The 14,883-nt window shown below is 35.1% G+C and overlaps 1 protein-coding gene across 8 annotated transcripts in view; it reads right to left on the bottom strand.

Annotated features, from left to right (window-relative positions):
• The window catches only part of ORC4 (origin recognition complex subunit 4), a 75,223-nt gene that overhangs the window by 22,718 nt on the left and 37,622 nt on the right, over positions 1 to 14,883 (bottom strand). For all 8 annotated transcript variants that reach the window (XM_064382797.1, XM_012457106.3, XM_012457107.3 and 5 more), the window contains 2 exons: positions 14,326 to 14,402; positions 13,616 to 13,706 (listed from right to left, as the gene is read on the bottom strand). In XM_064382797.1, the coding sequence (XP_064238867.1) occupies positions 13,616 to 13,706; positions 14,326 to 14,402 (168 nt within the window). The remainder of the gene's footprint in view (positions 1 to 13,615; positions 13,707 to 14,325; positions 14,403 to 14,883) is intronic.

Below are 14,883 nucleotides of genomic sequence, written 5' to 3'. Positions count from 1 at the left end.
TCATTGCAACATCTTATCCAAAAGGAAAAAAGCAAATATGATCCTCATTTTAAATTATATAGGTTTCACAACAAGATATCAAAAATAAAAAATTTTCCCTGTATGGTTTTTTTTCTTTTCTTTTCTTTTCTTTCCAGGCAGTGCTGAAGAAAACCTGTATGGTTTTTAAAGCATAGGGAATTCTAGGTCCTCTTAAAAGGAGACAATCTCAAGATATCAACTGTCATACTACCAGTAATAGCCCAGCTGAGAAGTGACATTTAATGAGAAGTAACATTAAAGGACTGTACAGTGGTACTTCTTCACCTCTGGATCAGGTCAGACCCTATAATAAGAGTACATCTACAGATGAGACAAAGTTGCTCCCTCAAAATATTGCTTTCAGCAAGTTTTTCTCAGCAATCCATGGTGTTTCCTTTCCTCCATCTCTTGACATTTTGCTTATATATTTTTTCCTTGGTTATAATTTTGTTTTAATTCATAAAATGTTTTATGTTTTGATGAATTATTCAAAACCACTTCAAATCCTTTCCTAAAAGGAATGAGGATATTAATAATACCTCCATTTCATATACGTGTGAAGAGAGTTGTAATAGGTTTATAGCTTTCTTTCCACTGAACTTAAACACAAACTTATGCTTTGCTTGGATCAGCCCACAAATATTTTATGGGGTGTGTATATGGTTTGAAATAATAAATATATTAGCAAGTGAGTCTTCAAATAATATTAGTTCTAATCTGGGTATTGCTAAAATTTACTATGTAACTAGTTAGGCAATCAACCATTTAAGTTAGCTTTTTTTCTTGAATATGTTATCATCATTTCAAATATTTAAACTACATTATACACTAAAAATATTTGTTAGTTATTAATGTTACACTGACCAATATAACCATCTCCTTTCCACATTCTTTGTTCCTAAAATTAAATTTTACAAACATACCAGGATAATTTTCTTAGACCTCCCAGCATCCAGTAATTTTTATGTTCACAAACTATTATACTATTTCCAAATATTGTAATAAACACAGGATTCACCAATATGCAACTAGGAGGAATATCCTATTTAACCATCTAGCAAATCTGTCTACAGTAAATTCCATGTAAGGGTCAGGTTACAATGGCTCACACCTATAATCTGAGTGCTTTGGGAGGCAGAGGCAGGAGGATTGCCTAAGCCCAGGAGATTGAGGCTACAGTGAGCTATGATAGAGCCACTGTGCTCCAGCATGGGTGACAGAGTGAGATCCCATCTCCTAAAAAAAAATTTGTTGTTTTTCCTAGAGCTCAACATGTCATTTGAAGCCATATCAATTTTTTTTTAAATAAAATGCTTATAATATTACAAGCCACACATTTTGTTGCCTTTTTCAATTAACTATAGTTTGAATTTATGTATTTCAGACTGTTTGGACAAGTATAGTTTTTTAAATATACTATAATCTTGGGGTTAGGATTAGAAGTTAAAACAAACATAAGGCTATAGTCTTATGTTTTAAAATTTGAATTTATATAATTATATTAATATGGCTAGGCACTGTGGCTCATGCCTATAATCCCAGCACTTTGGAAGGCCAAGGCAGGTCAATCACTTGAGCCCAGCGGTTCTAGACCAACCTGGACAACATGGTAAAACTCTATCTCTACTAAACATACAAAAATTAGCTGGGTGTGGTGGCACATGCCTGTCCCAGCTACTTAGGAGGCATAGGTGGGAGGACTGCTTGAGCTCTGGGAGGCAGAGGTTGCAGTGAGCTGAGATCGTGCCACTGTACTCCAGCCTGCGTGACAGAGTGAGACCCCATCTCAAAAAAAAAAAAGAAAAGAAAAAATTATTCTATTCTATTGAGAGTTCTTTTCTAAAAATACATTATATCTGATAATTTATTCAATCCATATTTTCTTTCAGGATACTCCCACACATACAACAAATTACAAAAGTAGCACAAGTCAAACAATGCTCCTCATCTCTTCAACCTGTCAATATTAGAGTACATCAGAAATACATGAAACTGTATCAAAATGGAATGCCAGGCAACGGACTCTTCCAGATTCCACCGTAGTGAAACCAAATAAATGAATGCAAAGCACCACAATATGGCTCTGGTTTAAGCAACAAAAAGTAGACAAACTGTCAGCATGGCCAAGAATAAGTGATCCGTTTTATTAACTGATAAATACTATGTCTTAATGCTTTTGCTTTTAAAATTTCAGTACATTGATTAAACCTATAGGGGTTTATAAAAAGACACTGTAACACGAGAGGAAGGGAACAACAAGCAGATTAAAAAGATTAAGTGTAGATTTAAAAGATTAAGCAAGATGACTGATGAGAGACTTCTGGTGCTCGTATCCCCCACGAGAAAGGACCACAGCAATGAATGAACAGCTAAGGTCTGGCGTGTTGAAGGGAGAGTGCTGGAGTGCAGCAGGGGAGTGGAAACACATGGGTAGTGACTGAAACTCCACGAGGGCAGTGTGTAGGCATCTGGCCTCTGCAGCACCATCTCCTGCACCTGGATCAAATCTTCCCATAATCAGGAGGGACTTCCTGTTTCGAGGAAAAGGTAAGCAGAAGATCCCCACCAGCCCTCACCGCCACCACAAACACCTCCAGTCTTTACCACAGAAGAATCCCACAGTCCTAGCCAGCCCTGAGTCAAGGTGGAGAGCTGCTGGAATTCAAGCAGTTGCATTGCTCCAGATCATGAAAATAAGGTGTGCACTCTCCATCCCTCACCCACCTATAGACCAACTTGCTGCAGCATGGCACCATTGAGGCCAGAGCCACCTCTGCTGTGTGCCTTGCTCTGCAGGCCAGTAGCCACTGCACCTTTCTAGTACTAGGGTTCCATCTTCATTCCACCAAACCCACAGGTGGCTGAACGCCGCAACTCTAGCTGCATGGAGCCTGAGCCTATAATTGGCTATGACTCTGGTCCTACACAGCAGGGAAACCAGGCCCTTTCTGCCACACTTGTAGTCAGAGGGCCAATCTGGCAGTCCCATCCAGGGCAAACTCTCACTTGAGCTGACCAAACCACTGTGTGGCTCTCTCCAAGAAGGAGAGGTCCCTGAGCATCCAAGCAGCTGACACATCCCTTGGGTTGCAGAGCAGCTATGTACTCACACTCAAGAACCTGAGAAACAGACCCACAATACTGTGTACCCCTCCCTCCTGCAGACACACCCCTGGCTTGCCCAACAGTCCTGCGTCTACAATCAGGGCCTCAAAATAGCCCAGAAGGTTACCCCTGGCAGGCATGCCCCCAGCCCAGCCAAGCAGCCATGAGCCATGACTTGTACCTGAGAAACAGCCCTATGGGCCATCCATGGTGAATACACAACTTGCACAGGGAGGCCAAGCATCCCTGTGAACACAGACTGGGTCTGAGAAGTAGTCCTCCAGGCCATTCTTGAGCCTGCCAAGCAGTCTTGTGTTCACATCCAAAACCTGAATAGTGTGGCCTCCCTACAACCCCATCAGACATGCCCCAGGACCAGCCAAGCAATCGTGTGCCCACGCCCCTAACCTGAGAAGTACACTAGCCAACTGCCACTAGCAGACACATACCCTAGCTGGCTGGGCAGCATTACACCCTAGGCCTACACATCATCCCTGAGGGTTGCCTCTGGCAGACACTCTTTTGGGCCAGCTGAGCAGCCCTGCGCCTACTTCTCAGGTCTACAAAACAGCCCAGTGGGCCATATGCTGCTGCAAAGTTCCTAGGCCAGCCAAGCAGCAGTGTCACAAGAAACAGCCTCACGGGCCGCCCCTAGTGGGCATGCCCATAAGCCAGCTGAATAGCCTTGTGCCTGCACCCTGAACCTGAGAAACAACCCTGTGGAACCCCTCAGCAGATATGGCCCTAAGCCAGTCAAGCAACTGTATTCCTATACCTCTGGTGGGGTCAAGCAGCCTTACGCCTGCATCCCAGGCATCTCCTGAGAAACAAATCAGTGAGTTGCTCCTGGCAAGCGTTCACCCAGGCCAGCTGAGCAACCATGTGACTATGCTCCTGGGAACATTAATAGTTCCATCTGCCAGAGGGTCAGATCCCAAGGTGGTTGACCCTCCACATACATGCACATGCCCCCAAACTGAGAAAGAGCCCAGCAAACCCACTCCTGGCAAAGCTGTACAACTGCCACCACAAACTCTCAGCCTAGGCCACTGAGACACTTGTAAATGACACTAGTGTGGATTACAACTGAAGAAAACTACACAAAGACCACACTACTGTATCCAAATAGAACCAAGGCCAATGAACCACACCAAACCAACACTCCAGACTCATTCACACAAATAAATATTTCTTTATGACATCAATTCTATAACATTGGAAAAGGCAATTTTACTTTTCTACCTGAGGCATACCAATCAATATAGGGACATATTAAACATGAAAAAGCAAGAAAACATGACACTTCCAAAGGAAAACAATAATTCTCTATTAACAGACAGGAATCATAATGAAATACAGAAAATGCCAGAAAAAGAATTTAAAATAATAATCTTGACAACACTCAGTGAAATTCAAGAGAATACAGACAGAAATTAAACAAAATCAGAAAAACGATTTGTGATTTGAATAAGAAATTAAGCAGAGATACCATTAAAAAAAACAAACAGAAATCCTACAGCTGAAGTGAATGAAATAGAAAATACAACTGAGACCTTCAACAGACTACACCAAACATAAGAATTTCTTAAATTGAAGACAAATTGTTTGAAATAACATAGGCAAAAAAGAAAAAAAAATAGAATGAAGAAAGCCTACAGGATTTATGAGACATCATTAAATGAACAAATATTTGTATTATTGTCCTTTCAGAAGGAGAAAAAAAGGAAAAGGTAAGAAAAACATATTTAATAAAACAATAGTTAAAAACTTCCCAGTTCTGGAGAGGAATGGACATCCAAAGCTTTGAAGCTCAAAACTCCAAATAGATTCAACTCAAACAGATCTTCTCTGAGACATATTATAGTCAAATTGTCAAAAGTCAAAGAATTAAAGCTAAAGTGTCAAGTCACTATAAGGGAATCCCTATTATACTAACAGTGAATTTCTTCTTCTTTTAATTAAAAATTTTAAACTCTTTATCCTTTTTTTTAAAAAAATATTTTAAAACATTTTTCATTCTTCTTCTTTACATTTTAGCTGATTGTCAGAATAAATAACAGCAGATTCCCCAAGAGAAACCTGACAAGCCAGAGGGGAACAGATGATACACCAAAAGCTCAGAATGAAAGAACTGTCAGCTAAGAATATAATACCCAGCAGCTTCAGAAATAAAGGAGAAATAAAATCTTTCACAGACAAGCAAAAACTAAGGCAATCCATCATTACTAGACCAGACTTACAAGAAATGTTCAAGGGAGTCTTATATCCATAAATGAAAAGATGATAACCACTATCATGAAAACATGCAAAATTATAAAACTCACTGGTAAAGCAGATATATAAAGGCGAAAGAGAAAGGATCAAGCCTTAACACTACAGAAAAGCACCCAACTGGAAAAATAAATGAGAGGAAATAAAAAACAAAGGATATACAAAACAACCAGAAAACAATCACTAAAATGACAGGGTAAATACTGACTTATCAAAAATAATCTTGAATATAAACCAATTAAGTTTCTCATTAAAAAAATACAGACAGGTAGAACAGATATAAAAAAAAAACTCAATTATATGCTGCTATAAGAAACTCACCTCACCTGTATAGACACACAGACTTAAGGTATAAAAAAAGATATCCCATGAAAATGGAAAATAAAAATGGTAAGAGAAGCTATACTTATACCAGTCAAAATAAAAAGTTGTAAAAACAAAGAATGTTATATAATAATAAGAGGATCCATTCAACAAAAGAATATAACAGTTGTACATATAAATGTACCAACACTGAAACACTCAGATGTATAAAGCAAGTATTATTAGATCTAAAGAGAGATAGATTGCATTAAAATAACAGGAACTTCAACACCCAATTCTCAGCATTGGACAGATAATTTAGACAGAAAATCAGTGAAGACAGATTGAATTTAAACTTTACCACAGACCAAATGGACCTAATAGACATTTACAGAACATTTCACCCAACAACTGCACAGTGTACATTCTTCTCATCAGCACACAGAAGATTCTCCAGGACTGACCTATGGTTAGGAAACAACAGAAGTCTTAAACATTAATCATATAAAGTATCTGGTCTGGCCACAATAGAATAAAACCAGATATCAATAATAAAATAACTGGCTAGGTGCAGCAGCTCACACCTGTAATCCCAACAGTTTGGGAGGCCAAGGTGGGAGGATCCCGTGAGCCCAGCAGTTTGAGACAAGCCTGGGCAACATAGGGAGCATAGGGAGACCTTGTGTCTATTTTATTTTTAAAGTAATAATAAAAATAAGAGGTGTCAGGGTCACCCCATGTTGGGTACCACTGTCAGGGTCACCACCTGTGGGGGTCTGTCCTGCAGTCCCTGACTCAACAACAGATGAATAAAGTACACTGATACACAGATATTATGCTTTGACAATTCAACTGAGGGTCCATGTGGCTTCTTACAGACTCACTGGAGAGTACTGTAAACAGTTACAACCACTGGCCCTTATTAGCCAATGAGACTTGCATTTATTTAGTAGAGTTTAACTGACAAAGGCTTGAGTCAACAACGCTAGAGTGAAGATTAAAGCACAGGTTCCGATGCCCAAGGCAAACACTGTTAGAGGGTAATATCCCTGGTCAATCTTCCCCAGAGAGCGCCATATCACTCAGAGGTTAGTTTTAAGACCACATGAGTAAATAAGTTAGTAAGGTGAACTCCCCCATATATTCCAGCTATTTGCTTTACTTATTAACTAAATGTAAAAGGTTTAGGTTGCCGTCAGTCAAAACTTCTACTGAAACTATGAAAAAACCCTTAGGCCTTCCAAAAGGGTTTGAGACTATATACTATAACTTTCTCTACTATTTTCCCTTAATATTTTTGCCACCATCCTGAGAGAATTCCCACAAGAGGAATATTAGAAACTATACAAAAATATGAAAATTAGACAACATGCTCCTGAACAAACAATAGGTGACAAAAGAAATTAAGAATATTACAGATTCCTAGAAACAAAATGAAAATAGAAACACAACATAGCAAAACTTAAGGAACACAGCAAAAACAGTATTAAGAAGCGTTTATACCAATAAATGCCTACATGAAAAAACTAGAAAAATTTCAAATAAAGAATCTAACAATGCAGTCCAAAGAGCTACAAAAGAATAAACCAAAACCCAAATTAGTCAAGGAAATAAGAAATATCAGAGAAGGAATAAACAAAATTGAGACTAAAAGAATAATATAAAAAAATCAGCAAAACAAAAGTTGCTTAGTTAGACTAAGAAAGAAAGACCAAAATGAATAAATGAGAAATGAAAAAGGAGACATCACACTGAATATCACAGAAATAAAAAGGATCATTAGAGTAGTATGAAGAACTATGCATCAATTAATTACAAAACCCAAACAAAATAGGTAAGTTCTTGGACACATAAAACCTCTCAATATTGAAGCAAGAAGAAACAGAAAACCTGAAGAGACCAATAACAAATAGTGAGGTAGAATCAGGAATAAAACGTCTCCCAACAAAGGAAAATCCAGTACTGGATGGCTTCACTGATGAATTCTACTAAAACCTTAAAAAATTAATGCTAATTCTTCTAAAACTATTTCAAAAAATTCAAGCAGAGGAAATTCTTCCTAATTCATTCTATGAGGCCAGCATAACTCTGACATAAAAATTAGACAAGGATAAAACAGCAACAAAGACTATAAATCAGCATCTCTGATGAATATAGATGCAAAAGTCTTCAACAAAGTATTAGTAAGCTGAATACAAAAAGATCATTCACCATGATAAGTGGGATTTATCCCAGAGATGCAAGGACGGTTTAAAATATGCAAATCAATAAACATCATACAACACATCAATAGAATTGAGGCCAAAAACTACATGATCATCTCAATGGATGCAGAAAAAAATGTGATAAAATTCAACATCCCTTCATGATAGAAACTGTCAATAAATAGGTATAGAAAAAAAGCACCACAACATAATAAAGGCCATATATGACAAACCCACAACTAACATCAGAGAGAATGGAGAAAAAGCTGAAAGTTTTTTCTGTAAGAATTAGAACAATACAAGGATGTTCACTCTACCCATTATTATTCAACATAGTATTAGACCTTCAAGCCAGAGCAATATGGAAAGGAGGAAGTCAATTCATTCCTCTTCGCAGATAATCTTATATATAGAAAAACCTAGAGACTCTACCAAAGAACTCTTAGAATTTCAGTAAAGTTGAAGGCTACAAAATCAATGTACAATAACCAGTACTGTTTGTATAAACTAACAACAAACCAGCTAAAAGAAAAATCAAGAGTCAATCCCATTTACAAGAGCTACTAAAAAAATTTAATTACTGATGAATAAATTCAATCAAGGAAGTGAAAGGTATAGTTTTTGTACAAGGAAAACTACAAAGCACCAAAGAAAGAAATGGAAGAGGATAGAAACAAATTAAAAGACATGAATACTTACAGATGGAAAGAATTAATATTGTTAAAATTACTATACTACCAGAAGCAATCTACAGTTTCAATGATACTCCTATCAAAACACCAATGATATTCTTCACAAAGATGGAAAAAAATCCTAAAGTTCATATGAAACAACAAAAGGCCCAAATGTCCAAAGCAATCCTGAGCACAGGAATAAGGCTAGAGTCAACATACTACCTAACATCTACTACCTAACTTCAAATATACTACAAAGTCATAGTAACCAAAACAGCATGATACTGGCATAAAAACAGACATGTAGACCAATGGAACAGAATAGAGAACCCCAAAATTAATCTGCTTATCAACAGCCAACTGACTTTTACAAAGGCCAAGAACATTCATTAGGGAAAGGATAATTTCTTCAATAAATGATGCTGAGAAAACTGGCTATCCCTATGCAGAAGAATTAAACTAGATTCACTGTCATCCTACACAAAAATCAATTCATAATGGATCAAAGACGTCAATGTTAAGACCTGAAATTATAAAACTACTAGAAGAAAACATAGGGTTGTAATACTTCAGGACACTAGGTCGAAGAAAAGATCTCATGAATAAGAATTCCAAATCACAGACAACAAAAAAAGAAATAGACAAATCGGATGACATCAAACTCAAAAGATTCTGCATAGCAAGGGAAACAATCAACAGTCTAAAAAAAACAACCTACAGAGAAAATGAAAATATTTGTAAACTATTCATCTGATGGGAGATTCATATCCAGATTACACAAGGAACTCAAATATCTCAAGAGCAAAAAACCAATTTGCTTAAAAAACAGGCAAATGATCTGAACAGACATTTCTGAAAAGACATACACATGGCCAACAAATATATGAAGAAATGCTTAACTTCATTAATCATCAGGGACATGCAAATAGAAACCACAGTGAGGTATCATCTCACCCCAGTTAGGATGTTTATTTTCAGAAAAACAAAAAATAATTAATGCTGGTGAGGATGCAAAGAAAAGGGAACTTTTATACACCATTGGTGAGAATGTAAACTAGTACAGCCAATATTGAGAAAAGTACAAAGGTTCTCCAAAAAACACTACAAATACAACTACCATATGGTCTAGCAATCACACTACTGAGAATTTATATAAAGGAAAGGAAATCATTACATCAGAGAGACATCTGAACCCCTGTATTTATTGTTGTACTATTCACAATAACTATGATATGGATCAACCTAGGTCCAACAACAGATGAATGGTTAAAGAATATGTATATATATATACACAATGGAATATTGTTTAGCCATTAAAAAAACAAAAGGAAATCCTGTCATTCACAGCAACATGGATGGAACTGGAAGAAGTTATGTTAAATGAAATAAGCCAGGAAAAGAAAGTTAAACACCATGTGTTTTCACTCATCTATGGAAGCCAAGAAAAGTAAATCTTATAGAAGTCAAAAGTAGAAGAGAGGATAGGGTAGGAAGGGTAGGAGGAAAGGAGGGCTAGGCAGAGATTTAATAATGAATACAAAATCATAACAAGATGGGAGGCGTAAGTTATAGTGTTGTACTACTATCATTGTTCTGTAACTATAGGATGATTGTAATTAACAATAATAGTTTCCAATAGCTAGAAGGAGGATACTGGATGTTCCCAACACAAATAAATGATAAATGTTTGAGATGATTGATATGCTAATTACTCTGATTTGACACTATACATTATATGTATCAAAATATCACTATCTACCCCCATCAAAGTGTATAATTATTATGAGTCAGTTTAAAAATAAAGTATAAAAAAGGTTAATTACTACTTAAAATGTCTATTTTATGAAATAAATGTTTTGAGCTATTTAAGCCAGACTTACACAAGAAAGATTGTTAGAAAACTGAAATGCAGCATCACATTAGAAGCAAATGATAGAACTGGCAGTAAATAAACTCACATTGGCCATATGGTAGAATGCTTAGAGAAGGAAAAAAAAACATGAAAAAAGATGGTAGATATAGACAAATGAAAACAAAGATTTAAGAACTGAATATTCTAATATTGGATATTCATTTTCTCTAATCCTAAGAAAAAATGAAAGAGAACATTCAAAAATAAAAGAATATTTACTGAAGAATATCTTTAAATTTATACTAAAACAGTATACAGAATATCAGTGAATTTCTGACTCTTAGACATAGCCTATGAATAACTAATGCAATAAGAAAAGAAAAGAAATAAAAGGTATAGAGATAGGGAAGAATTAATTAAACTTGCCTTTGCTCACAGATAACAAAATTGTCTAAGTAAAAAATCTCAAAGAATTGACCAAAAAAAAAAAAAAAAAAAAACCTCCTGGAATTGAGAAGCAATTATAGTAAAGTTGCAGAATACAAGGTAATATATAAAAGCCAAGTGTTTAGCCATCTACTAGTGATGAACACCTCAGAAAAGGAAATTTAAAAAACATAGTACTATTCACACTAGCACCAACAAATAAAAAATTGGTATAAAACTAATAAAATATGTATAAGATCTTTATTAAGAAAACTATAAAAACTGATGAAATTCCTAAATAAAGAGATACTCCATGAATGGGAAGACTCAATATAGTTAAGATGTCCATTCTTCCTCATGTGATATATAAATTCAACACAAAATCCCATCAACTCAATGCAAAGATTCTCAGAATTTGGTGAGTATGTACAAAGTAAATCTAAAGTTATCATGAAAAGGCAAAGTATCCAGACAGCCAACACAATACTGTAGAAAAACAAAGTCAGAAGACTGACAATAATTACCTTAAAGACTCAGTAAAAATCTACAGTAATCAAAACAATGTGATATTGGCAAAAGAACGAATAAAGCAAGGGAATAGAAAGAGAACCTAAAAACAGACCCACACAAACACAGTCAACTGATCTTTGACAAAGAGGCAAAGGCAATTCAATGGATGAAAGATACTCTTTCTCCAACTGGACATTCATTTGCAAAAAAAAAAAAAGAAAAAAATCTAAATACAGACCTTACACCTTTCACAAAAAGCAACTCAAAATGAATCATAGACCTAGATGTAAAATGCAAAACCATAAAGCTTGTAAAAGATATATAGAAAAAAATCTAGATGACCTTGGGTTTGGTGATAAAGCTTCAGATACAACACAAAAATCATAATCCATGATAGAAAAAACTGAGAAGATTATTAAAATCAAAGACTTCAGTTGGGCACGGTGTTTCAGCTCTGTAATCCCAGCACTTTGGAAAGCTGAAGCAGGAGGATTGCTTGAGCTAAGGAGTTCAGGGCCAGCCTGGGAAACATAGGGAGACCCCCATTTCTACAAAAAATTTAAAGAAAATTAGCCAGGTGTGATGGTGCACGTTTGTAACCCCAGATATTTGGGAGGCTGAGGTGGGAGGGCTGCTTGAGCCCAAGAGGCCAAGGCTACAGTGAGCTGTGATCATGCCACTGCACTCTAGGCTGGGTGAAAGAGTGAAAGAGTAAGACCCTATCTTGTAAGTAAGATAGATAGATAGATAGATACATAGATAGATAGGTAACTATTCTACCAAAGATACTGTTAATAATATGAAAAGACAGAACAAGATCCTTTCCCAAAAATAAGTAAATAAAAACTTCTGCTCTGCCAAAGACAGTGTTAATATTATGAAAAGAAAAGCCACAGACTCTAAGAAAATACTTGCAAAACAAAACTGAAATCAGAAATATAAAGGACTCTTAAAGCCTATCAATAAGAAAACAAACAACCCAAATTAAAAATGGGCATAAGATACCTCACCAAACATATACAGACGAAAAATAAGTGTATGAAAAGATGCTCAGCCTCATGTCATTAGGAAATTACAAGTAAAAACAATGACACCAATATGTACTTATTAGAATGGTTAAAATAAAAAAAAAATTAATTTCTTTTCTTAAATTTAAAAATTTGAAATTTAAAATCACTCTATATAGTCCTCTTGTGAAAACTACCCAAAATAACAGTGAATTCAAGTGCAAAGAAAAAGCATAATAAAAAACCAAGAATAAAGAAGTAGCAATTATAGAAGCTGAGTATGAGGACTAAATCAAATTCAACATAGATTTGAAACTAAAAAATTACTGTAAATATGATTATAATAAATGTGAAAATCTGTGAAATATTAAAAGAAATTATCTAGATGTAAATTTTCAATTTATGTACTTTAAACAATATTCAAAATGAGTGATAACAGTAAAATCCTAATGTACTCATCTTAATAATGTAATTTCAATATATCTTGTTTAAAATGTTAAAAAAAATTTATTTCTCATCCATTTTTAAAGTACATTAGTCAAAAATTGAAATTTATTCCATAAAATACATGAGAACAGATTTTACACTACTTAGCATTGAAAGTAACTACTTTCAAGAGTTAAACCACCCATAATTTGTCTCCTATATTACATAAAGGATATGAAAGACAAGAATAAGAGGAAATAAGATTTTTTTTTGAGGTAACTAAGCAAATATGATAAAGAGGGAAAGGAGATAAGAATTATATAAGATGTGAACATGCATTGAAAAATTGTGTAAGTGCAAGTTAGGGTTAAACAATAAATAGTATGGATGTAGGAAAAATAAAAAGAATGAATGATATGATAGTTCCCTAACCTACAACAAAGGGAAAAACCCTACCTTGCAGCATTGATGTAAAGAATAAATGAGAGAACACAGATAAAAAGACACATAGTACATGCTCAATAAATGCTAGTTTCTTTTTCTACTGGCAATCTCTACTTCTTCAAGGACAAAGACCAAGTTGGAACAAACATCAATTGACAATTTGTCACTAGGAGGACAAATAAGGGGAAAAAAGGTCTGCTATACTCAAACATACCACCCTAATTTATAAAGTTTAACATGTCTTCTATAATTAAAAAAGAAAAAACCAAAAGAGTAAACTGTTACAAAATGATGACATGAAAAACATTTTCAGTATTATATAAAGTAAGAATCATCACATGCCAAGAAACACCAGAAATCAACAGCTTTTACCATAGTTTTTCCTGATCCTCGGGGTCCAATAATGAGTACAGAGTTACTTTCTCCATGGATAGCGGTTCTTTTTAGCAGCTCACTTAAGTGTCTAAAATGACATAAATAGGATAAACTTTACAAAATGAAGCTGGAATAATTTGTTAGGTTGTAGGTTTTAAAAGGCATATTTGAATATACACAGAAATTTCCTCTCTTCTTTCACTCTGGGCACTTGTCCTAGCCTCTGAATGGTCCTAAATAGAAAAATACAAAAGAACTAGTAGAGCAGTATTGATTCTCTGAAATCTTCAAGTGAAAAACGTAGTCAGTTTGGAATATATTGATTTTTATGATGGTAAGGGACAAGGGACAATAGTGGCAACTCTCAGGACCCTTTGATTCAAATTTCTTTTCCTACTAATACTTTGGACTTTTACTCCACAGCTGGCTGCTGGGTATTAAGGGCCAGATGGTTAGAATTCTCTTCATAGTATCAGGTAACAGAAACAAAACAAGATTGAAAGTTAAAGTACTTTCTCATTATGGATATATTTGTATCTGCTTCTGCTTCATGATATGTGGTGTTTCCACACACAAGGCAAAATTTTTTACTTCTATAAAAGGGTTTGTTAGCTTTATTTAATATCAAATTTGTTACAATAATTTTTGCAAACCTGGAAGGCATCTGTAAGTAGGTCCATAACAGTCAAAGGGACAACTAGACTTACTTGTATTGTACTTGTGCTCCAAATAGGTTACTATGTGGACTCTGATGACAAAATCTTTCACGTAAAATTCTTTGTACCTGATGAAAATAAAGTGAATAAATATAAATAAAAATATTACACATGAAATAAAAAATGAATGAGAAAGCACATTTACAATAGTCAGAATTAGGAATTAATGAATCAATTCAACCCTCTCTAAATTCTTATCCTCTAGAGTTCTGACATCATTTTCATAAGTTATCAAATTAATGGTCTTCTTACCTATCACAAGTCCCATAGAAAGAATGAGAATTTAGTTAGGAAGGTTTCAACAAGAGGGAGAATCACTTACTTTAGCTATATTAGCAACTTAAGGGCTGTTTTAACGCATGTGAATGAGTTAAGAAAAAAAAATTATTATAAAGAGCTATATTTTGAGTTTACTTTAGAACAAGGGCCTTAGACTTAGTCAGAAAAATTATGTCAAATAATCTAGCAGTCTTTAAAAAGATGGACCATTAAAGTCATTCCTTTTTTGGATCTGTAGCTAATAAAGAGGTCTTTCAGGGACAAAAGCCT

This window comes from Aotus nancymaae, unplaced genomic scaffold (genome assembly GCF_030222135.1).
Source record: "Aotus nancymaae isolate 86718 unplaced genomic scaffold, 86718_ANA_hifiasm-v0.15.2.pri h1tg000029l, whole genome shotgun sequence".
In the NCBI taxonomy this organism is placed as follows: Eukaryota; Metazoa; Chordata; class Mammalia; order Primates; family Aotidae; genus Aotus; species Aotus nancymaae.
Note: the sequence above shows the minus strand (reverse complement) of the source record. Positions and strands in the feature narration are given on the sequence as shown.